General features: G+C 35.2%; 2 protein-coding genes across 3 annotated transcripts; both read right to left on the reverse strand.

Moving 5' to 3' along the window:
- Positions 1–5,584: 5,584 nt before the first annotated feature.
- Positions 5,585–6,355, reverse strand: LOC138878584 (uncharacterized). The gene has a single exon (XM_070158276.1). The coding sequence runs from the start codon at positions 6,353–6,355 to the stop codon at positions 5,585–5,587; it is 771 nt and encodes a 256-aa protein (XP_070014377.1).
- Positions 6,356–10,399: 4,044 nt separating this feature from the next.
- LOC104227776 (protein EXPRESSION OF TERPENOIDS 1-like) lies at positions 10,400–17,893 on the reverse strand. 2 transcript variants are annotated; one of them, XM_070156681.1, is made up of 3 exons: positions 16,612–17,893; positions 14,875–15,255; positions 10,400–10,439 (listed from the first exon to the last, which is right to left on the reverse strand). In XM_070156681.1, exons 1-3 carry the CDS (start codon positions 17,195–17,197, stop codon positions 10,426–10,428), a joined length of 981 nt encoding a protein of 326 aa, XP_070012782.1. In that variant the 5' UTR covers positions 17,198–17,893; the 3' UTR covers positions 10,400–10,425. The 2 variants fall into 2 exon arrangements, with proteins under 2 accessions (XP_070012782.1, XP_009778393.1); XM_009780091.2 differs by lacking the exon at positions 10,400–10,439 and having other exon boundaries at positions 14,471–15,255.
- Between the last annotated feature and the right edge of the window lie 8,325 nt (positions 17,894–26,218).

Consider the following 26,218-nt stretch of genomic DNA (forward strand, 5'->3'; position numbering starts at 1 on the left):
TTCTATTTCGGTCACCACAGAAGAAGATGACTGCAGAATATTTTTATCTATCACGCATGGTCTTGCATTATATTTTTTATTAAAGAATAAAATAAAGCAAAAGAATTTTAGATGGACCGCCATGAAGCTGAAAATGACATAGGAGCATAATATTGGGTACCTAAAAAATAGAGATGGATCTAATTGAAGTAATAATACTTATTTAGACTGAAAACAAAAAGAATTAATCAATAAAATGAGTAGAATTTCTGGAGACAAAAGAGACAATACAAAGAGATAGAGAGGATATGAATTGAATTAAGTCGATGAAAAATTCAAAATAAAAATTAGTTCGAATATTTCAAATACACCACTATCTATTTTTGCAGTGTAAATAAAAATATCACAACAAATAAAAATTTGAACCTTGGACCTCAAACTGAAATTGGGCCCTGACTGTATTGGGCCTCTTTCTCAGTCGGTATATCGGCGTATTGGGCTTGGGCTGAAATGCTGAATTATCAACTCTAACACTACCAGCCAGAAATTGGGAGGAAGTGTAGACATACCCGAATTTTGAGCCACAATTAAATTTATACCCGCATTATAAAAAAAAAATTGTAAGTTATCCACTTTATAGTACATTTTACATGTTGCGTCTGAAGTTAAAAAAATTCGGATAGTTTTTGCGTTTGAAGTTCTCCTCGTGACAGTGTAAACTTCAAATGTAAAATTACAAATTTCGGGTAATGTTCTCGCCCCGGCAGTGCAAACTTCGACAATCACGTATGAAATTATGTAGTGTAAACTTCAAAGTGCAAATATTACACTTAAGACTAATTAGTCTGAACTGCAGCCAAATTTTTTTGCATACATTGAAGAGCTTTTGGGCTTCTCCTTGGTGCAGGGCTGAACCGAATACTGCGTTCAAGTTGTGATCAGGGGCGGAGCTAGAGCTTCGGATGGGGGTTCGGCCGAACCCAGTAACTTTGGTCCAAACTCTATATTTACCTTTAATTTTCTATTAAATATGTAAAAATTGTGATATGGTCTTGTTGGTTCAACAGTACTTGGTCCTTTGAGAATGACTAAGAGAAAAATAATTTACTGATATTGCATATTTTTCAAACCACCTTCCTAGCTCTAAGTATCTCAATCCCGTACCACCTGAGTTAAGTGTCAAATTATCACCACACTTATGGTCCGGTGATATTAGTAGGAGTCTTTATACAATTTGTAGGTTCGATATTTGTTGACCCTTTCCCTTTCCTCTTCTCCAGAGTCGGATCCAAGATTTAAAGTTAATAAGTTCCTACAACGATCTCAACTTAATATACAATAGTTTATGAATTCACAATATGATATTTATAAATATTATCAAATCAGCAAAGAAAATGTGCAATTGAGCTCGAGGAGAGCTCCAATGCCATGAGTGGAGACTTGGAGGAGAAGACTGGAAATGGGAGCATTTGTAAGAGGAAGGAAAAATGAATTTGGAAAGAAAAGTCTCAATCACAATAGCTCAACTAAAGTGTATATATACAATGCAAAAGTAGAAGAGAAACTAACGGAGCCCAAACCCCAATTAACTGACTAACTAACTTTAGGAAGGCTAACTAACTCAACTAACTACCTAACTGCTTGGTACTACTCGTAATGCTATAAGTACAACTACCCTAAAACAAATATAAATAATACAATTTAATGTATGTATCCTAATGATCTCAATACCCCCCTCTCAAGTTGGAGGTGAAGTTGTCACTGCCAACTTGCTGAGAATGTTGGAATGTTTGATCCCAGTTAGTGCTTTAGTAAGAATGTCGTCAAGTTAATGATCAATCCTGATATGATGTAGAGAAATAAGCCCTTCTTGTAGTTTGTTTTGAACAAAATGGCAGTCTACCTCAATATGTTTCGTTCATTCATGGAACACTGGGTTCCTTGCTATGTGAAGTGCTGATTGACTGCCATAGAAAACTGCAATAGGACTAGAGAAAAGGGACTATGAGCTCTTCAAGTAGCCTTTGTAACCATACTAGCTCACCAACCACCTTTCTAATGGACATGTACTCTGCTTCAGCTGACGGCAAGGAAATAATTTTCTGTTTCATTGATTTCCAGCTGACGGGGCTATCTCCCAGTAGGAAACATACCCAGTAACTGACTTCCTGGAGTCTAGGCATGATGCTCAATTAGAATTACAATATGCTCTCACTGTATAATCAACATTCTTGGAGAAGAAGACTCCTAGGCTAGGATCAACTTTCAAGTACCTCAATAGGTGATATGTTGCCTTCAAGTGGGGTTCCATTGGATATTGCATGAACTGGCTTAGATGTTGAACACTAAAGGCAATGTCCAATCTTATGTTAGTCAGAAAATTCAATTTCCCAACTAACTTCCTATAACAGCTGGGATCTGACAAGGGAACACCTTCTTTTACTTTTAACTTCACACTTGGATCAAGGGGGGATGATAAGGAACTACAACTGAGATAGTTATACTCTTTCAAAAGGTCAATGACAAATTTTCTTTGGGAAATGATGACTCCATCATCCTTATAAATAACTTCAAAGCCAAGGAAGTACTGAAGTCTCCCTAGATCTTTGATTTTGAAGCTATCATGTAAAAACTTCTTCAAAAACTTTATTTCTTCAAGATCTATTCCTATGAGTATCACATCATCTACATACATTGCTACATATATCAAGGATGCCCCATTATTCTTGTAGAACAATGAATATCATGCATGGAATGTTCATAACTTCTAGTGCTTCTGTCAATTTTGCATACTATTGTCTGCTGACTTGTTTCAAGCCATATAAAGATTTGTTTAGCCTACAAACTAATTATGGTTCAGATACTACTAGTCCAGGATGGACCTCCATAAACACTTCTTCATTCAAATCTCCATGAAGGAAAACATTATTTACATCTAGCTAGAACATGTTTCACCCTCTTTTGACTGCTACAGCTATGAGTCCTCTCACAATGCTCATCTTTACCACTGGTGAGAAGGTTTCTGTGTAATCTATTTCCTCTTGTTGTGTGTATCCTTTTACTACCAAACGAGCCTTAAAACCTTTTAATACTTCCATCAGCTTTATGTTTCACTTTATGCACCCACATGCAGCCTATGGCTTTCTTCCCTGCTAGTAGTGAGACTAAATTCCATGTGTTATTGGCATACAATGCCTCAAAATCTTGTGTCATAGCCTCCTACCAAGCAGGATTAATACCTGCTTCTTCATATGAAGAAGGTTCATTATCTTGACAAACACTTTGCATAAAAAACTGGCTATCATGGATTAGAACCTCAGGGGAAACAGAATGATGGTTTGACAGCAGTGCATTTAAAGAAGGTATACAACTGTTCTAATGCAATTTAGGTATATTGTGAATGTAATCATTCAAGTATGCAGGTCTTTTGATTTCTCTTTGGGTTTTTCTAAGATAGGGATTATTTTGATCACTTGTCTGAGGAGAGTGATTACTCAAAACTGGCTCATTAAGGCTTGATACTGGAGATGACTCTAGAAATGGAATACTATCAATAATGTGATGGTTAAGAGGTGATGTGGATGTGATGCTAGCAGGTGATATTTTATTGTTACTAACAGGTGACAGTTCATTATCCATGTGACTTGCACTATCTAGATTACTTTCCATATTGGTTTGAACATTGCTATCAATATCATCCACAAAGTCAAAAAAGGGACACATTTCAATACAGAAGGAAAAGAAGAAGCATCTGGAACAATTGCAAAGGGAAAGATATTTTCATGGAAAGATACATCTTTTGAGATTTGAATCTTCTTGGTAGCAAGACTCAGGACTTTGTACCCTTTGACTCCAAAGGGATAGCCTATGAAAACATGTGGAGTAACTCTAGGTTCAAACTTGTCCCTATGGACTTTAGGTATTGTTGGGTAACACAGGCAGCCAAAACTTTTCATTTGAGAGTACAATGGTTTCTTTTTGTATAGGATTTCAAAGGGACATTTGTTTTTAAGGTATGCAGTGGGTAGTCTGTTTATGATGTAAGTTGCTATTAGCACACATTCTCCCCAGTATTTCAAAGGCAGTTTTGACTGGAATAAGAGTGCCCTAGCTGTTTCAAGTAAATACTTATGTTTTCTCTCCACCACACTGTTCTGATGTGGTGTGTATGGGTAGGATTTTGGTAAATGATCCCTTTGACTAAAAAAAGGTGTTACTTTCTGTGTTGGTAAACTCTAAACTATTGTCTGTTCATATGGTTTTTAGGGTAGTCTTAAATTGGTTCTCTATCATTGAAATAAAGGCTTTAATGACTTAAATTGCATTGCTCTTGCAAGCTAACAGGTGTGTCCATGCAGTTCTGCTAAAATTATCAACCATAGTGATAAAATACTTATAGTTATCATGAGTGGTAGTGTGATAAGGTCCCCAAAGGTCGACATGCAATAGTTCAAAAATATTAATGGAAGTGCTGGTTCTTATAGGAAAAGGGTAGTCTGTTTTGTCTGGCCATAGGGCATATTGAACACACAAAATGTTGTTTAGAAGAAAAGGTCACAGGTATAGATGCTATTCCTTTCATTTTCACAAAAGGCACATGCCCAAGTCTATTGTGCCACAGAATATCATTTTCATGAGATGTATGGGAATTCAGAGAAACACAACTTGTGACTTTATTTATACATGATGGAACATTTACATAATTGTTACTACTAGCATATGCTATTTTATTCAAAAGGGGATCATATACACATGGAAAGTAAGCATCTTGGACATCACATGTGTGAACAGACAAACAAGGAATAGAAGACTTGAATGTAGTAGAGGAAGAATTGGCATCTTTGTGTTTCCAGCATTGAGAGCACAAGAGGTAAAGTCTATCCTTGACTCTACCAATCTCCAGAGGCCTCATCAGTGAAAGGGCCTGCAACATACAAATACCATCAGTGAAGAATGCAATTCCTCTAAGGTGTAAGGCCAACAAATAAATAGAAATGAGATTGTATTTAAAAGAAGGGACAAATAGGACTTTATGTAATACAATCCTAGGTGCAAGTTTCACATTTTCAACTTCTGTTACTCTAACTTTGTAACCATTTGGCAATATGACTAATATAGGATAAGGTAAGACAGTAATATCACACATTGATGATCTATTGAAGGTCATGTGGTCTGAGGCCCCTGAATCTAGTATCCATATATCAATCGTAGATTAAAGCACCTACATGACAATTTACCAAAATCAACTGAAGAGGTACAAACTACAATACCTGCAAAGTTGGCAGCTTTAGAACTCGGGTTCACCCTCATCTCCATTGTTAGGCATCATGTCAGTTGAAGGACCATGGACATTTGCCAATGTTCTTTTTCCTCTTTTGAACCTAAAACCTTGATTGGGATTTTGAAAGTTTTGATTAGCTCCTTGAAACCTCTGATTGTTATTTTGGAAAGGCTGGTTAGAGTTCTAGAAGCCTTGAGGGTATCCATGGAGTTTATAACATTTATCTTTAGTATGTCCTTGCTTTCTACAATGCTCACACACAAGACGAGGTCTACTATTGGATGTGTAGTTGTTTCCTGGGTTATAATTGGTCTTGAAAGTGGGCTACTTAGAGGTATTAACATTTAAAGAGGTAGACTCAAACATCAGTTGGTTGCTAGGTTTGATCTCTCTTTGTTTCTCCTCTTGAATCAACAAAGAGAAGGCTTGGGCCAAAGATGGCAAAGGATTCATCATGAGAATGCTTCCCCTTACCATAGTGTACACTTCATTAAGTCCCATAAGGAACTGGATCAATCGTCTATCTTGTTCAGCTTTGTGCATGTTCTCCTTGGCTCCACAAGTACAATTACAACTGCAATGTGTTTTTGCACTTAAAGTGCTAAATTCTTCCCACAACTTCTTCATCCTGGTATAATATCCAGTGATATCCAGTGTTCCCTGCGACAAATCATTTATCTCTTTCTGAATTTGATACAGTTTTACACCATTTGTTTGATCATAACGATCCTCCAACTCTTTCCACAACTCGACAGAATCATTAACGTATTCCATACTATCAACAATTTCCTTCCCCAAGGAATTCAAAATCCATGAGGTGACCATATCATCACATCTCTCCCATAGTCCATACTTTGGAGATTCTAGATCTGGTTTCTTACAATCACCATTAATGAAACCTAGTTTATTTTTAACTGACAGTGCTCTAAGCACACTCCGTCTCCAAGATCTGTATCCAATCCCATTAAAAGGGACTGATACCAACGTTGCACCAGGATTATCCGATGGATGCATGTACAATGAACTACTTGAGTCAATAGTGGACTCCTTGCTTGAGTCTACATCGATGTGTTCGATTTCTTTATCATTAGCCATAAGGATTACTTGTGCGATGAGAAGAGGGAAAGAGAACAGAGATATAAGAACCCTAACTTTTCGCAAAGACGGAAATTACCTTTGATTGAGAAATACAGATCGAGCTAATGATGATCTACACCAATCTTATGCGCGTAGGATCAACCGCGCTCTGATACCATATCAAATCAGCAAAGCAAATGTGCAATTGAGCCCGAGGAGAGCTCCGATGGCATGAGTGGAAACTTGGAGGAGAAGACTGGAAATAAGAGCATTTGCAAGAGGAAGGAAAAATGAATTTGGAAATGAAAGTCTCAATCACATTAGCTCAACTAAAGTGTATATATACAATGCAAAAATAGAAGAGAATCAGAAGAGAAACTAACAAAGCCCAAACCCCAATTAACTGACTAACTTTAGGAAGGCTAACTAACTCAACTAACTACCTAACTGCTTGGTACTACTTGTAATGCTATAAGTACAACTACCCTAACACAAATATAAATAATACAATACAATGTCTTAGTACATATACAAGATATAAACAAAAACTACTGGGTTCCGGTAAATTCGGTGTTTGTGCTCTGGATCCGCCCCTACTCTTCTCCGATCATGACCCTTATCTAATGGGGAAAAAAAGGATGGTGAACGATTAAAAACGGGTCAAATATGGATAAGAACCATATTATCCATTTAGAAAATTGATAACCAATGGATAACTATTGGATTTAACTTTTACATTTGTAAAACCGCAAATGGGGGGTTCCTCAAGTTTGGGAGAATAGGAATTCTCCCAAAAGAGATCATTATCAAGAAGCCATAGATAATATGGTTACCCATATTATCCGCCGGTTAACCCTTTTTTATCCGTATTAAATATGGATGGGGTCAGATAATTTATCCATTTTTTCATTACCTATTTTGACCCGTCCCATATTCGACCCGCCCCGCCCATTTGCCTCTCCTAACGTACAGTAATAACAAAAAAGGAATTAACAACAGACAAATTTTGTAGCTAAACAGAAAAATTCATCATTAATCCCATTTAGCAACAAATTAGCGACAAATTATCAAAAAAATTCTATTAACTATGGTAATTTAGCGACTAAGTTCATAGCTAATTTCAATTTTTTTGATAATATTATTCAATTTAAAATATTACTCACACATTTACACCAAATATGATTATTCAACGTATGGCCTCATCAAGAAAACCATGGGCGGAGTACAGCATGCCCCAAAAGTAAGGCATCTCTCTTTCATATGTCTACTTAAACACCCCCACACTCAGCCACCAAAAGTAAATGAAAGGAAATTAAAATGAAAAGAGGTACAATTATGTGTAATAATTGTCAATTAAAGATGCACTAAAGTCAGTGATAATGTAAATACATTTAGGTATGTAGCATGTGAATGAAGAAAGCCTACAATTAAAGTTAGGTGCTAATATATAGGGTCATGTGAGTTAGTGACCTCCCTGAATTGTAGACTACACGATTAAATTGCTCTCTTATCACCTTATAATCCAGTTTACAAAAATAGTCTATTTCTTTCGTACCATTTTATGTTACGAAGTTTAATTGGACATGAAATTTAATAAAGATTTATTTTAATTAAATTTATGATCTTAAACAAAACATAGACATTTGTGCGATTATAAATTATCTCTCTAACGGTGAAATGTGAAGTTTAAAGTTAAATTATGTCTTAATATAAAAACATATTCCTTCCGTCTCAATTTATATGATGATGAATTCGGATTTCGAGATTTAAACAAATTATATTTTCATGCAATTTTTTATATATATTTAAATTATTAATTATTGTGACTTATAATACTTTTTACGTAGTTTTCAAATATGTAAATTTTATTTCGAAAAACTTAAAGGTTCTATGTTCGAATACACACAATAAAAGTTAAGAAGAAAAGCGAAAAGTATTATATATAAAACAGGACAGAGGGAGTAGCCAATAAGCTTTACAGCGGATTTGCCAACTGAGAGTTAGGATATTACATATATAATTAATTTTTTTTTTTTGAAGAGACCAAAAGAAATTTGTATGACTAAATTGGAATAGAAAGAGTAATAATATTCATGTAATTTGCCGCCATTAGATCCAATATGGTCCCTCTGACAATGTCGTTTGGAACTTTCTTTATTTTTAGGCATCAACCTTTACTTCCCTGAATCACCACCTACAGAATTAAATTCCATGATAGAATGCAGCCTAAGAAAATAACTCCCAAAATAACTGTAGAATTTCGTGTTATATATGAATTTCCTTTTTTATTCTTGAAGATAGATAAGTGATATACATGTTTATGCATAGACACTCTTTAGTAAAAAGTGTTATTCAATGCAGCTTCTAATTTTTTTTTTCATTAGAACTGAAATCTCAATATAGTCTTAGGTCCAAATCAGTTTATCAATTGAGATAATATACAGACGTACAAATTAAATTAGATTTTGCCTTATATATACAGTTTAATTTTACGCGAAGAGGGATCGAGTGAAGCCCTTCCGCCGTCCTAAATCTGCACCTTGGGTCAATGATTTCCTCATTTATTGACTCGGCTTAATTTGACCCGTCCAAAGTTAACACAACCCGCCTATATGTCACTCCTACCTAAAAACAATCAAACCCACGGTTCGTTCATGCACTCAAGTGTTGAGACACTTTTAAGTTGACCGAATGAAGCTGCGGGACCATTCCATCAGCTTTCTTTGGGTTGCAAATGATTCCGATATATTTTTGCTTTAAGCCTTTAAAATGCCATAACTTTCAACTGAGCACTACAAAACCCTAATATCCCCTCGTATTCCTGTTTTGTTGCCTTAGTTTCTTTTCTTCCACATCCTTTTTTTTTATCTCACCTGTAAAAATGGTTGGCATTAGGATTCATGACGTTGCGCTAATCTCCATTGTCTAAACATGAGAATCACATACAGTCAAAGTTTTCTATAATAGCCTTATTTATTTTGGATATTTTTGGCTATTATAATAAAGTTTTATTATAGGAAACATATATTATAACATAACTTAAAAATTAGTTCCATAAAAAACTTGATTTTTATAGTAAATGGTTGTTATATAGTGATACTGTTATAGAGAGGTCTGACTGTATATCATAATTTATGGGCAAAAATTTAAAAATAATTAAGTTAAAAAAATTATTCTCTCTGTACCAGATTTAAATCTTTATATCCTGTTGTATTCGTTTACTTTATCGACCACTAGACTACAATATTGTGCGCGTGTTCTACGTGTTGTTCTTCCTCGTAATTACTAAAGGAAAATACAATTTAGGACTTTGTTAGGCCTTAAATTTTTTGCATATCTTCGTTGTTCGTGTATTATCTATACTTTCTTAACCATGTGGAAGCAACACATTTATTAATAATTCAATTGTCTGGGAAGCTAACGACAAAGGACGGGTAACATAATTCATGCATTATTGTCCACAACAACTATAAGCTAATAAAAGGGACTTGTATTATATCAAATACCTGTAGAAAATTCAAATATGCACAACAAGGAAATAACTGGACAATAGAGGAAATCTGCTTTTTGGTTGCTCGAGGATTTCTTGAATCTGAAAAAAGTGTTGATAATTGTTTTTTTTTTTTAATTTTTATTTTCTTTTCCCCCGAAAAACAAAAACATGAGATTCTCATCATTCATATTTTTCTGGGAAAGTAAAACTTGAAATAGTAATTGACAGCATTGGGAATGGGAAAGTATTGTAACGTTATATGATCGTCTTCTTTCGGCTGATGTGTTTGCCAAAATTGATAATCTGACATTTTGGACGATTATATGTTCCCTATGTATTATGTTTAATTATGGGTAATGGAATAAAGCCTTTTTGAAAAAAATTCCACACAAGCTTATTCCCTGCATTTGAATGGGAGCTTGGAGCAAAGGTATGTTTTCTTCGTCTGACTTATAGGTCCCAGGTTCGAGTCGTAAAATCAGTCAGTAATACTTGTATTAGGGTAGACTGTCTACATCACAATCCTTTGGGCCGCGACCCTTCCCTGGACCTTGAATGAGCACAAAATATTTTGTGCACTTGACTGTCCTCTTTTTTAAAATTTATTCCCTGCATTTGTCCGAGAATATATAGGAAAAATAGATATGTAAATTAAATTTCGGATAGTAATATTTTATGTAAATATAAAGACTAGCTAGCTGCTTCAGGTTCACTCAATCCAACAAATTAAATGTTTCATTATTAGGGTTTGTTGTATAAAAAAAAGTGCAAGCATTTTTAAAAATTTGTATACTAGTAATGTAATAAAATTTTATAAGGATTACTATAATACATCCATACAGGTGGTTTAAAAACCAGTAAAAGGAAGAAACTTAATTATTATAACCGACTAAAATACATTAATAGGGTTAAAAAAAAGGACTTATATTATAAAAACAAAAAAAAGCACAACCTAGTGATAATGTTGCAAGGACTTCAGGCACTTATATTGCATGCACAAATAACAAATTATTGAGTCCAAGTTTTTTCCTTTAATTAAAAGCTAAGAATTGATTTTCTATATACATAAAAGTAAATAAATTTCATATAATACTGAAAACAATGTCGACGAGATATTACAATACACTTATTTTTATTTTTATTTTTATTTTTATTTTTCACTCGGTATCCGATACTGTCTTGGGACTGACTAATTCGAATTTACACACGGATAAAAGCGCTCACTACTAATATAAACTGGTGACATTTCTATTCTGTTTTTGTAGTTCGCTAATATTCCCATTATTTCATTCTTTCGAGCTCATTTCTGGTGTGATTCACTTCTCTATCACTATCACCATCATTTTTGTTTAATTACAAAATTCAGTGCGAAGATGATTGTCATAACTAATTAAGTGATGTGTTACTCTACTTGTTTAACGAACTTAAGTAAATTACATGTAAATCTAGTAGTAAGAATTAAATAATTGGAAATTAAACTTACTAGTAAAAATGGTACTAATTAATAACCTGTTTTCAAACTGATCTAACTGGTAGTATAGAATTCTTTTACGCTAGGTTCCATTTATATATAACTTAAATGGAGTATATAATTCCATACTGGTATTAAATTCAGAAGGTTTGTGCTGCCTGTAAGATAGCTGGCAATACAAATACTTATCAGGGAAAGGAACAAACTACTTGCAAATAATAATTTCACATCCACCAAAGTATTTAATTAAGGCCTCCTATTCACAAAATGTTGTACACTAGGAAATTGATTTATACTCCCTTCGTTCTAGTTTATGTGAACCTATTTCCTTTTTTGGTTTGTTCCAAAAGAAATGACCCCTTTCTAAATTTGGAAACAACTTAGCTTAAACTTCTAATTCTACCTTTAACGAGAAGCTTTTATAATCAGACAAATACTCTGGACCCCTTTTTTGACTTGTTTAGAACCACAAATTTCAAAAATTTTCATTTTTTCTTAAACTCTGTGCCCAGTCAAAATAGGTTCACATGATTCGGAACGGAAGGAATATGTATTATTACTTATCTAATAGGCTTCACCACTCCCTAGCTAGTTTCCAAAAACTCTCAATTATATGATTATATATATGCAGACTTTTCATATGTATGTAAACATCAACCAGTTACCATTTTTTTCCAATGTGTTCTCTGAGATTTTTCTTCATTAACAGAATGTCCTAATTGGTCGAGAGAACAAAATTGTTGTCTGCTTATATAGTCCCGAGTTATCCTCATTTTATGAGCTAAGTTTTGATACTGAATTAGACCCAATGTGCATTAATAACAGAAGAGAGAGAGCATGAAATAGAAGAAAAAACTAAAAGTACCTCGTCATCTATTCACAGTCCGGCAGAGGCGGATTGCGGTACTGAGTTCATCTAAATTCAGTAGTGGACATAAATTTATGTGTTAAAATTTAATAAAATTGCAACAAATAATAGATATGAAGTTATAACTTAAAAAACATAATGAGTTCAATGCTAAAAACCTTAAAAGTTATTAAATCCATAGAGTTTAAATCTTACACCCACTTTAGTCTGGCTAGGAGTTCAATACAACTACATTTCATTAATTTTCACTCATCATTAACTACACTTATAAGCTACATTTCCACCATTCGAGTCTTCTATTTCTCTACACATAGAGCTCAAAATCTAGACTTTCCTAGTTAATTAGTTTAAAGAGTACTTAAACAATTTGCTAGTCCTACCAAAAAAAAATGAATAAAAATGTGTCAAATAAGATAACTATTTATTAGCCCACAATTAATCAGCACATTATAAGGACTTGGAGAATAATACTCAGTGTCTTAAAATTATGGAGGATATATGTTCAAACAAATCACAATTACCTTCATGCACATAAAAAAAGTGAAAAATGGCATATAAAAAGTTGAAGTAATAACTACGATATGTACTGATGGAAAATATCGTATAACAAATCTGGAAAGATGATATTTAAGAACAAAAGAGCCCTTAATTCAGATAGAGAGTAACATGCATGCATTAGGTCAGAAAATTTGCTAGCAAAGGAAAAACTGAACTCAAAGTTTCAGTTTCCTACAGTTACTAACACAAGTAGACAGGTAAACAAAAAAAGGAAAACACCTTGATGAATCTACTTTATACGCTCTTAAATGTTACTTATAGGTATATTATTGGCACATTAAGTGACCAAAGCATTTAATTATCAAACCTAACTAATCAATAGCATCTTTTACTTGCAGGCTATATCTCTATAGGCTTATCCTGTGTGATCTATAGTACGAGTTCGAGCCGTGGAAACAACTATTAATGCTTGCATTAGGGTAGACTGTCTACATCACACTCCTAAGAGTGCGGTCCTTCTCTGAACCCTGCATGACTGCGAGATGCTTTCTGCATCAGGTTGCCCTTTTTTGTAACTTCTATAGGCTGATGAGTGTAAATTCTTTTTAAAGATAATTATCGATAATAAATGAAAATAGTTAATTGAAAAATAAAATAATAACCTCCTATAACATTATTAAATAATACTGGTAATATAAATTTTTTTTATACTGAGCTCATCCAAGAAACAATGGACATAAATTTTCAACAAAAAAGGTATTTAAATATGCTGTGTGAGCTTGTGGGGAGAGAGGAAAATTTGCTATCCAAAATTTCAAACATGAATATTCATGCATTTGAGACAGACATACTGAAAATAAGGAGGAAAAAGATGTTTGTCATTGTAGATTGTCCTAAGAAAGAAGCAATATAATCAAGCAACATATATATATTTGGTATAGTCAACCCAAATATCTATACCCGGGGGGGAGGGGGGGATTTGGTTTAGTAACTAAGGGGTTGTTTGGCTGGTGTTGCAAGGAGAATTAATATCTACATAAAATCCAGTATTACAATTTAAAATAATATTTGATTGCTACTTTTATCAGTCATAAAAATCTATCTGTTTATGTAGAATAAGAATATAGGTGAGATTAGTTGTGTTGGGATTATTATTTATTTATTGTTTGGTATGTTGTATTAAGAATGACAATTGCATAATTTCTAAGAAGAAGGTATAAGTTATACCGGTACTAATTACCCCACCTTCTATAAGGTATAAGTTATCCCAATGTTAAAATTAACACCGGGATAACTTATACCTGATTTGCTAACCAAACAGCGTATTAAGGCGATATTAAATTTTTATATCACCCTTATACCTTCTTATACCTCATACCAAACGACCCCTAAGATGATTAAAGTAACTCTCATAACAGTAAGCAAATTAAACTCTTATTTTGTTTAAAAAGTAATTACGGTCAAACCTCTCTATAACAATCTTGTTTGTTCTGAATACTTTTGAATGTTATAGCGAAATGTTGTTATAGAGAACATATATTATAACATAACATAAAAATTGGTTCCGGAAAAACTTGACTTTTAAAGTAAAATATTATTATACAGGGATATTGTTATAAAGAGGTCTGATTGTAACTCTATAAGTACTCCAGCATATTCTAGATTATATAGTACATACTACAACAACAATTACATACTCCTGCATATTCTATATTATACAGTACATACTACAACTAACAATTATGTCTTAATTCCAAACAGGTTAAATAAACAACAGTATTAGATTATGCAATGCATACTAACTTATCATAACATATCAAATTAAATATCTAACAAAAAATAATGATCTCTACATTAAATAATTTATCGTAAGCATAACTTGTGTCTCAACCAAACAAGTTATAAATAAACTAAAGAAACAGGCTCCAACGTGATCAGCCAAAAAATCGGCTTTTTATAGTATTATTTCAAAGAGAATTAAAGCCATTAACTCAACTTCGTAGAGAAATTTGAACAAAAAACAAGGCTACATACCCTCATTCCCTCTCCTCCTCCCTCCTTTTTTCTATATTCGTTCTAAACAAGTAGTACTATTAATACTAATTAACTTCACTGGATCACATTACAGGAAAGAAAAAGTCAAATGTCAATTTCGTAATTTGTCGAAAAATCTCAAGATCTTGCAGGAGGTGGAAAGAATTGCGTACCAGCTGCCATGAAAGTGTTAATTAGAGGAGCAGAGTATATAGAATGTTCTAGAAAATGTGACCCTTCAGCCGCCGCAGTAGAACCACCGCCACTAGCGACCGCGTTGGACGTGGCCGCTGACGTGGTGGCGCCGATAAGGTTATGCTGATGTGGCACTACTGGTTCAGTACCACCAGATGAGCTGTCACCAGTAGTAGCATTCATATTATACTGACTCTCAAGACCTTGATCATATAAAATTCCCTTGAAAATATGTCCTCCAATATTAACCGCAGTCTGATATGCTATTTGATCTTCAGTTTCTTCAATCGAGCTCATTCTAACACGATGAAACACAGCCGTTGAATTTACTTTTGATGGAAAATTTCCAACTTCTAACCCTAAAAACATCAAAAGACTAACATAAGATAAGCAAACAAGATTCAACATGTAGGCATTATTAGCTAGTAATATTATAACATGCAAATTTAAGAGCTAGAGATACAATTATCCTAGGTCTAGGGAAACAAAGCCATTGTATATTCACATATATTGGTAACCAGAGGCGAAGCCATGATTCGAACTTTATGGCTCTAAATTCTAGAATTCCAACATTAGATTTAGTAACTAGGTTCTTAACTAAATTTTTATAAATATTTAGTGAATTTCTTAATAAAAATACAATATTATGCATTGAACTACTGGACCCGGCAGACGCCATACGTGAGCTTCTAACTCCACCCATATTGGTATATATACAGTCCAACCTCTTTATAACAACTTTGTTTGTTCCGAAATTTTTTGGTTGCTATAATAAAGTACTGTTATAGAGGACATATATTATAACATTTACATAAAAATCGGTTCCAAGAAAAACTTGGCTTTTATAGTGATAGTTGTTATATAAGGATACTGTTATAGAGAGGTCTGACTATACAGTAAAAGCTTTTTTAACTTTAACCAGATGTTTGAGATTCAAGCCATGAAAATGATATTCTCTTAGGTGAGGAGGCTAAAACCCCATAATGGACTTCTTACCATGTGAATCAGAATTAATCGAGTTAGTGAATTTCGAACCAAAAAAGAAAGAAAAAAAAGCAGCGCATAGAGAGAGAATAGGGCCTTCTTTGACAATCTTTTGTGAGGAATACCAAGAAACAGTGATGAGAAAGAGAAAGACAATAAAAAAGGAAAAGCTGATGGATTTTACTGTTACTACAAAGGGGAGGTTCATTTCTTTCGGTTTTCATCATAGGCAATAGTTACGGATCTTCTGTTTCTTCAGAATCTCGAGAATATATGTTTTTCTGTGTATATAGTGAGGCAGTGGTAGAATCACAAGCATGGGAGGGGATTCAATCTACTTCGTCTAAAAGTTATACAGAAATATAACAAAAATAACTTTTTATATACTATAAATTTCGAATCTCCTTAATGAAAATATCTCAAATTTAGGTGTGACATTTTTTGGATTATTTTGTTGTATCCCTTTATCAGAATTCATGGCTTCAACACTGCAACCAGGGGTGAAGCCACCTTTTGCCTTCGTCGAATTATTATGAAAAATTACACCGTATATATAAGTAAAATATTGATTTTTGATGTATAAAACATATATTGAACACCATTTGTTAGGAATTTTTTTTCACTTCATACAAATTTGAACACCCTTAGAAAAATTTCTGGTTTCGCCACGGACCGCAATGAATGATAATCGGGAAAAAAAAGTTTGGAATTGAGAAAGAGAAAATCTTTACCAGCTGTATTTGAAGGTAAACGAGTGCAAACAAGAGAAGAACCACTTGGATCATCTTTTTGCCTTTTGGGGTTATTATTATCTCTATGTTCTTGTTGTTGCAAAGAAGCAATTTGTTGTTGTTTTTCTCTTCTTTTAGCTGCTGGAACCCAAGTACTTCTCACATGTGTTTGACACTGTAAACCTCTGCTCTTACAACAAGTCCTACATCTCATATGTTGACAATCTTTCTTTGCTTGGTTGCCACAATCTTGACAACTAATTCCACCCCCACTACTACTTCTCATCATTACGAAAGCAGCAGATCTTGACGCCCCATGATCTGTTGCTGTAGGACCAACACCTAATCCAATAGCTGAAGTGGGATAAAGATCTTGTAATGGATTAATAATTGGGTTTCGGATTTGGTAATTTTGCTGCTCGTCTTGTTGTTGCCATAGTTCGAATCCTTTGTATACGGGTAATTCTTGATCATGATTTCTGTATAAGAACCAGTTGTTCTCTGGGTTGTGATGATTAGTGGTTTCTTGATGATGTTGTTCTTGACTTGTTTCTCTTCCTCCTCCTAGTGAAAAGAACCCAGCCATTTTTCTACCTTTATGCTTTTTTCTATATTTAATTGTGAGTATTTACAATCCATAGCATGACCCAAGAATGATATGCTCACTTGTGCAATTAACAAAGAGCTCTCACTCTGTCAATCCTTACTATATATAGATCTCATAAATTCCATGTTGAGTCGAATTACACCTCAAGCTTCACTCCACCCTTCCGTCAATTCCCTTAAGTTTCAGCCTCAATTCCCTTAAAGTTTCAGCCTCGTAACGATACTCACTTAGACCCTAAAAAAATTGATTTCTCGTAAGGTGCCGACGTCCTTAATATCTTGGTGTCTTGATTTGTGGGTTTAAGAAAAAAAATTAAAAAAGAGTGGTTTTTTTCCCACTCTCCCTTAATTTTCCTTTCTTAAGAGAGAGGAGGAAGTAGGAAGATAAATTAGTAGCTAGAAATTGTTGGAGACAAATTGCATATTTTTTATTTATAGAAATGAGACAATTGTAAAATAGACTTTTGGTGATAGAGATGAATCAAAGGGGAAGCTAAGTAAGACAAGCTTTTGTTTTGATTCTATGCAGTGGCTCGTGATAGGATCATTAAAGAGGTAGAATTACTGTACTGCAACAACGCCGCCATGGCCTAATTAAAAACAGCAGACTTTCTTTCTCTCTCTGCAATTTCTGTTGTTAACTTTCCGTTTGCTGCAACCACACCAATTTAAGTCTCCTGTTGCTTGTTGTGTGTGTCTAAATTCTAACCGGAAGTGTTTTAACGCGCATTCAGTATCTATATTCAATTAATATAGTTTAATACTTTATTCATTTCATTTTATGTGTCTGTAGATATTGGTGGCAAAATGGATAAAGAAAACGGTTATCTACCTATATTATCTACTAAAATATGGGTTGGATAATAAACTTTTTAAAAACGGGTCAAATATGGATAAGAACCATATTATTCAGTTAAAATAACATGGTCTAATCAGTTTTCGGACTGGTCATTCAAAAATAACCAGTGTTTGCCAAGTCATTGAAAAATAGCCACTATTTTGCTGCAACAGAGACCGGTCCAGCATAATATACTGGAGTTTGGTGTACTTGTATATGAACTTCCAGCATATTATGCTGGACCGATATACTTTGCTGGCTCCAGTATAATATACTGGAGACTGGAGCACCGGTGCTCCAAACTCTAGTATATTATGCTGGAGTATTTTTTCAGATTTTGAACAGTGTTTTCGTTCAAATTTATCTTTACATGAAAAGTGATTAAATTTCGATTACTTTTGAAACTGTGACTATTTTTGAATGACCACTTGTAAATCTGGTTATTTTTGAATTTCTCCCTATTATTCACTTAGAAATGGATAATCAATGATAACTAATGGTTTTAATATATTTATAAAGACTCAAATTGGGGGTTCCTAAGTTTGGGAGACTAAGAATTCTCTATAAAATGATCATATTCTAGAAGCCATGGATAATATAGATATCCATATTATCCGTCGGTTAACCCATTTTCTATCCGTATTAAACATGGATTGAGTCGGATAATTTATATATTTCTGCGTTATCCGTTTTTAGCCCACATATATCCGATTCGACCCACCCGTTTATCACCCCTAATCATAGACTTAGATACTGAATTTTACATATATGAAAAAGATCTTAAGTTGTGTATGACATATCAAAACTAAATTTGTTCTCAAAGATGTCATGTTGTTTCTCTAACGCAATATCATTTAGCATAAAATGAGAATACAACGAATTAAAAAGGTGATATTCTGTTTAAAGTAGATTAAAAAAAAAAATAAGACTTGAAATAGATGGAGTATCAATTAGCTAGAGCATGATAGTTTATTAAAAAAGTTTATTATTTCCTTCGTCCAATTTTATATAAAGATATTTAATTGAACACACAATTTAAGAAATTAAATGCGTAAATCTTTCGACATATAGGCCAAATATATACAAAGTATCAGAATTATCTTTTCAAAATGATGAGAGTTCCACACATGTCCTTTTATTTTTTTTTATATCATTAAAGAAGAATAAACTAAGTGGATCCGAATAAATCATATATTAACTTAGTACAATTAAATGATCTAATGTGGTGTGAATATATATTAATTAATCATAATTAAGTAATTGTATATGCAAACACATATCATGTATTTAAACATCAAGTGCAGGTAGTTTTTTTTACTTAATCTTTTTCCTATCACCACACGCTCTATCCCATCTACTCATTCGCTCCTCATCACAAATTATTGATCTTTAGAAAAAGCTAATCGAAATCGTATGTGCGCTAAATAAATAATAGTATGATATGCCTTTTTTGCATTCAATTTATATTAATTACGATGAATTAATATATTCTTATACTCCTATTTAATTATGATACTTCAACACGATTTTGTAGAATGCTTTCACCGGTATTTCAGAATCAAAAGGTTCCAGACCATTGCATGCCATCAACGGATTAGACTTTGCCACGTGTCAAGAACTCGGCTTTAGCTTCTTTCTCCTTTCTACCAAAAACCCGCTACTTTATGTCTCCTTCCATTTAATTGCGTAATTAATTGAATTCGTTTGTTTAGTTTGCTGTCTAATTTTATTTTTCATTAAAGTTTTAATTTTAATATAGCATAATTGATTACAATACTCAATATAATCTATTTTATGTTACAAGTTATAACCTCCCTTCTGAATAACTTTTTTTAAAAATAACATTTTTTCATATTTAAAAATAATTTAATTTTAAAACTTCTCGCTTTAGAGTCCTTGATGATAAACTTTTATCACCGCAACTTTCACACCATGTTTAAGATTACAAATTTTTGTTTCTTTTCTAAATAACTCTTATGTGTCTAATCAAACACCCTATATACAGTAAAAGAAGTAATATACTTTTTTTATTTAATAAAGAAGGTCCAAAATTACCCATATTGTTTGTCTTTATGATCAATACCTTCCATTAACCTATTAGATCATAAAAGCTCTCACTATTATTTTTCGTCTTAAATTTTTCCTGCCCCAAACGGTCTTGCAAAGTGATTTGAGGAGGCTTTTACTTAGAAGGAAAACCTCGAAATTTTTCATTGGATTATGCAAAATGATCTACCTTTGCCACCCATTAATTGTTGGGGCCAAATGATAAATAAAGTCTCGATCTTTGAAGGATACTCAAAAAGTCAATAAAAGTCAAATTCGGACCTGCGTGCCTAAAACTCGAAACCCATACAAATTCGATGATCCATAACCCGCCGAGCAAAATGTATGATTAGATTCTAACATCGAGTCCAACTCGGTACTCAAATTCTCAGAATATACTTTCTCAAAGCGTAGGCAAAAACCCAAAATTCATTACAAAATTTCATATTTTAGCTGTTAATATTTCGTATACATTCTTGGAATAATACCAAAAATGAGTCGAAATCACTTATCCCAAAGTCTTGCATAAAAATTTCCTTAAGAAATCGCCCATCTCCAAGCCTATGATTCAATATTTGAGAAATAAGCTCAAAATCCGACCCAAAACTCGACGTGTCGTGATGAAGCCTATCATGATTCTAGGCAAGCCGACAATTCATACATACTAACACTTCCAAATTCAAAATATACTAAAAGTGCAGGTACTTGCGCTCACTGTGGGTTTACAGACTCCGGAGGGGCAAATCCAGCCCAAGCACTTAATAAGCCAATCATGGCATGAATTAATAAAATATGTTGCAGCGTGCAACCCGCCCCCATAAATATTCTCACAATCAGGCCCTCGGTCTCACTAGTCATCAATCTCTCCAGTCTCTCGGGCTCACAAAAATCATGATAATCAGCCCAAACAATGATATAATGATATATCAATAAATGGTAACATAGACTAAGATATGATATGCAAATAATAGCTGTGAATGAGTACATAATTGCAATTTAAGAAAATAATTCAACATGCAACACGACCTCTGTGGGTCCCATCAGTACCATCATGTAGCCTAAGTATAATTTCTAACATGACTTGCAGCTCAATTTCTCTAATACACGGAGAATATATGGTTAACGACAAGATTATTCAACTATACAGTTCCTTGGAATTGACCAAGTCACAATTCCTACGGTGCACGCCCACGTGCCCGTCACCTAGCATGTGCGTCACCTCTACACCAATCACATAATACGTAAATTCGGGGTTTCATACCTTCAGAACTAAGTTAAGAAGTATTACTTACTTCAAACCGTGCAAATCTCTACTCCAATAAGCCCTTGCCTCGCGAATTAGCCTCCAAATGACTCGAATCTAGCCATAAACAATTCGATACAATCAACTCAAGCTATGGGAATCAATTCCATATAGAAATACTAAGTTCTTAATCAAAAGTCAAAAAGTCAACTCGAGGCCTCTTGGCCTCCCTCTCACTACGCTCCTAGCTACGGACCATCTCTATCTACCGAGCAATGTCAACCACCTCATCAAAAGTAGCGCCAAACACTCTCTCCTGAGTCACAATCAACCGCAGCTGATATGTGAGGCCATCAATGAACCTTCTAATCCTCTCCATATCAGTGGGAACCAACCAAACTGCGTGACGAGCCAACTCAGTAAACCTCATCTCATACTCCATCACAGACTTTTCATCCTGACAAAGGTGCTCAAACTGTCTGCGTAGCTCCTCTTTGAAAGACAATGGCACGAACTTCTCAAAGAAGAGAACAAAGAATCCTGCCATGCAAGTGGTGCTGCATCGACCGTTCTGCGCCTCTCATAATCCTCCCACCAACTGAAGGCAGCTCCAATGAACTGAAAAGTAGTGAACGATACCCCACTGGTATTCAAAATACCAGCCGTGCGAAGAATCCACTCACACCTATCCAAAAAGCCCTGGGCATCCTCCGACTCTGCCCCACTGAAAGATGGAGGCCAGAGCCTCCCAAACCTCTCTAGCCTCTTCTGCTCATCATCAGTCATAGCAGGAACTACATGGTCCTGAGCAGTTACAACCGGATGGGCTGGCAGTACCCCCGGTGTCTGGAGTCCCTGCATCACCAGCCCTGGTGTACGGCCGGCGGGAGTCTAAGTACCTCCCCGTCCTGAGAAGTGACTGCTGCGGCCGGAATAGAGACCGCCTGAGCAGAATGGTGCCCACGGTCAGAATCTGATCTAAAGCCTCTTGAAGGCCGAGAATCACAATGGGCACAACTAGTGCCTGAGCTAGCCCTACTGGCTCATCCACAACTAGAACCTGCTCTTGAATTGGGGCAACTGGCGGATCTGCAAGTGCTACCCTAGCTGCTGTATGAGATGCACCTCTACCCCTACCGCACCTCGGCCTCTAGTGGCCCTAACTGGTGGTATTGGTGCCTATCTATCTTGTCCGGTAGCACGTGTCCTCACCATTTGTGAGAGAATAAAATACAGAAGTTTAATTACCGGAATCAACAAATCCGCACGATAAAAATACAAGAATGTGAAGTTTCCTAAAGGTTCGACAGCCTCTCGAAGATAAGTATAGATATCTCCGAAACGATCAGCAAGACTCTACTAAACATTTTCATGACTCATGGAATCTATGCAACCTAGGTTTTGATACCAACTTATCACGACCCAAATTCCAAACTTGTCGTGATGGCACCTAACGTGGTACTAGGCAAGCTGACATTTCCAAGATATTCCCACCATTTAATAGAAAATGAATCGAAGTAGTTTAAATAACAAAAATTCTCATAAGCAGGGTAGAAACCCAAAACATAACACGAAAACTCCCGACATCGGGGTGTTACTGAGTTCATGAGCATCTATACATCACAATTCTGGAAAAGTAATTTCTATGAAAGTCTGGATCTAAATACAATAAATGTAAAGATATGGAAGGACTGACAAGGTCTACGAAAACGCCGGCAACTACCTCGAAATCTCCAAGTGGTCAATTGAGCAAAAGAAGTCAATACCCGCCGTGATCGGAAACACCTGGATTTGCACATGAAGTGCAATGTGTAGCGTGAGTACAACCAACTCAGTAAGTAACAAGACTAAATAAAGGAATGCAAGTAATGACGAGCGCTACAATTATAGTTCAATTTCAGTAATTTCAACATAGGAGAGTAGGCATGCTTTCAAGTTTGACAATTTAAGTCCAATCAGTTACCTCATGTCAACTTTAAGTAGAATAGAATGTAATATCTTTCAGATTTTTAGAGACAGTGATATATGGCAGCTAAGTGAAACAATAAACGAAATCAAAGCACCTTCTCAAAGCAACAATCACTCAGTCTTTCTCAATCACTCAGCACCCCGCAATCGGCACTCACACTCAGTAGGTACCGGCGCTCACCGGGGGTGTGTACAGACTCCGAAGGGGCTCCTTCAGCCTAAGCGCTATAATCCGTACGGACAACTCACGTGTTGCACAGATTGCTCACGTGCTATAGTATAAATATCTGGATCTCCATGGACAACTCACGTGCTATAGTATAAATATCTCACAATCCGACCCTCGGCCTCACTTAGTCATCAATCTCTCTAGTCTCTCGGGCTCTCAGAAATCACGAAAATCAGCTTAAACAGAAAGGATATAATGTATCAACAAAGAACACTAGAGACTGAGATATAATATGTAAGTAAAACTGAGATTGAGTACAACACAACAATTTTAGCATATAGATGAACATGTACACGACCTCTGAGGGCCCCTTCAGTATCAACACATGGCCTAAGCATGATTTCTAATAGGGTTTGAAGCTCCATTACTATATCACATGAAGAATTCACAGATGCCAACAGATTAATCATCTATACAGTTCCATGGAATGGACCAAGTCCTAATTCCTGCGGTACACGCCCACACACCCACACGCCCGTCACCTAGCATGTACGTCACATCCAAACCAATCACAAGGCACATAATACGGGGTTTCATACACTCAAAACCAGATTTAGAATTGTTACTTACGTCAATCCGGGAAAATCTCTACTCCAATATGCCTTTGCCTCACAAATCGGCCTCTGAACACCTTGAATGTAGCCACAAACAATTCGATACAATCAACACGAGCTAAAGGACTCAATTTCAGTAAAAAATAGCTCAAAGCCGGCCCCACGTCTTGAAATCTGACAAAGGTTACAAAATCCGAACACCCATTCAACCACGAGTTCGTCCATACAAAAATTATTCAAATCCAATATCAAAATCCCATTCAAAACCTCAAAAATCTAGCCTAAGAACTTTTTTTCATTTTCTCCAATGTTCCATCCCAAATCACAAATTTAATGATGGAATCAAAGGCATATCCATGGAAACTAACCAAAAATAGATAGGAATCACTTACTCCAAATACCCACGGGAAAATCTCTTCAAAAATCTCCTTCTAATGAGCTCCCAAATCAATTTGTTATGAACCTAAAGCCCTCATTTTTGAAACATATATTCTGCCAGTTATGCCTTCACCGCGAACGCGACCATCACCTCGCGTTTGCATAGCATAATTTCATTTGCTGCCCAAAACCGAATGGGTTCAACCACTCGTGAACGCGATGCTTCGCTGACCAATCACTTCGCGAATGTGACCACCTTTCCGCGAACGTGTAGAACTAATGCGTGGGGTCCCAGGTGCCTCATCTCTTCTTCACGAACACATGATCCTTCTCGCGTTTGCAATGCACACACTGCCCAAACCTTCGTGAATGCAAAGCCCTCTTCGCGAACGCAAAGCCCTCTTCGCGAACGTGAAGAGAAAATCCTCATCAGCCTCCAGATACACTTCGCAAATGCAAAGCCTTCCTCACAAATGCACAAGAGGAAACTAGTACAGCAAACATCAGCAATCTTCAGCCAAAAGCCAAGTCCAAAAATAATCCGCTAACCATCTGAAACTCACCCGAGGCCCTCGGGACCTCAACCAAATATACCATCAAGTCCCAAAATATCATATGAACTTAGTCGAACCCTCAAATCACCGCAGACAAGATCAAAAAATGAATCGCACATAGATTCAAGCCTAATGAATTTTGAACTTTCAATTTCTACAAATAACGCTGAAACCTATCAAATCACATCCAGTTGACCCTAAATTTAGCACACAAGTAACAAATGACACCACAGGGGTACTCCAACTTCCAGAATCGGAATCCAACCCCGATATCACGAGGTCTACTCCTTGTCAAACTTCCCAAAAATTCAACTTTTACCATATCAAGCCTAATTCAACTACGGACCTCCAAATCATAACCCAGATACGCTCCTAAGCCCAAAATCACCCAATAGAGCTAATAGAACCATCAAAACACCATTCTGAAGTCGTTTATACATAAGCCAACATCCGATCAACCATTTCAACTTAAGCTTTCCATTATGAGACTAAGTGTCTCAATTCATTCCGAAATCCTTTCAGATAAGTCATATAATAACTATAAAGCATAAAATGAGCAGAAAATGGGGGAACGGGGCTACAACTCTCGAAACACCCGGTCGGGTCGTTATAATTTTGTAGACATTACACTTGGATAATTTAGTTAAGTTGATAAAAGATACGAGTTACACCAACAATTATATGGAGCGAAGTTATCTCAGAAACTACAGACTAGAATCGGCAAACTTAGGTAAGAACATGTTGAAAATAATTATGTAATTTAGTCTCCTTTTTAGTTATTTAATTAGATGTTAGTTAGAAGATGCCAAAAGTAGCCAGTTCATTAGCAGTTAGTCGTTGTTTTCATTTTTTGACACTCTCATATGTATAGTGGTATTGCCACTTAGAGTTTAATCAGATTTTTGATTCCAGAAGTTTTATTTCCTCTGGCTCTCTTTCTCCTTTCACTACTAATGGCGTGAGGGTCAAATCCACATCTCCATTAGAGCTCATCTTGAGCTCAAATTACTGTTTCATTGAGAAAACTGATATGGTATCAGAGTCGCTTACAGGTTTCGATTTAAATTTGTACATGCAAGTTGTGATTTGTACATCTTGATTGTGGTTGTTTTCAATTGTTCATTTTGCAATTAGATTAAATTTGTACATACAAGTTTCGATTTGTGCCATATTTGAATCATCATGTATCTA

The sequence above is a fragment of the Nicotiana sylvestris genome, chromosome 9, assembly GCF_000393655.2.
Source record: "Nicotiana sylvestris chromosome 9, ASM39365v2, whole genome shotgun sequence".
Taxonomy (NCBI): domain Eukaryota; kingdom Viridiplantae; phylum Streptophyta; class Magnoliopsida; order Solanales; family Solanaceae; genus Nicotiana; species Nicotiana sylvestris.

Bases quoted from the DNA above. Each gene is read 5' to 3' on its own strand.
- LOC138878584 (XM_070158276.1), bottom strand. From the start codon at position 6,355: ATGGCTAATGATAAAGAAATCGAACACATCGATGTAGACTCAAGCAAG.
- LOC104227776 (XM_009780091.2), bottom strand. From the start codon at position 17,197: ATGGCTGGGTTCTTTTCACTAGGAGGAGGAAGAGAAACAAGTCAAGAA. The intron at 15,256-16,611 runs GTAAAGATTTTC...TGATGTTTTTAG, and splicing joins TTTACCTTCAAATACAGCTG to GGTTAGAAGTTGGAAATTTT.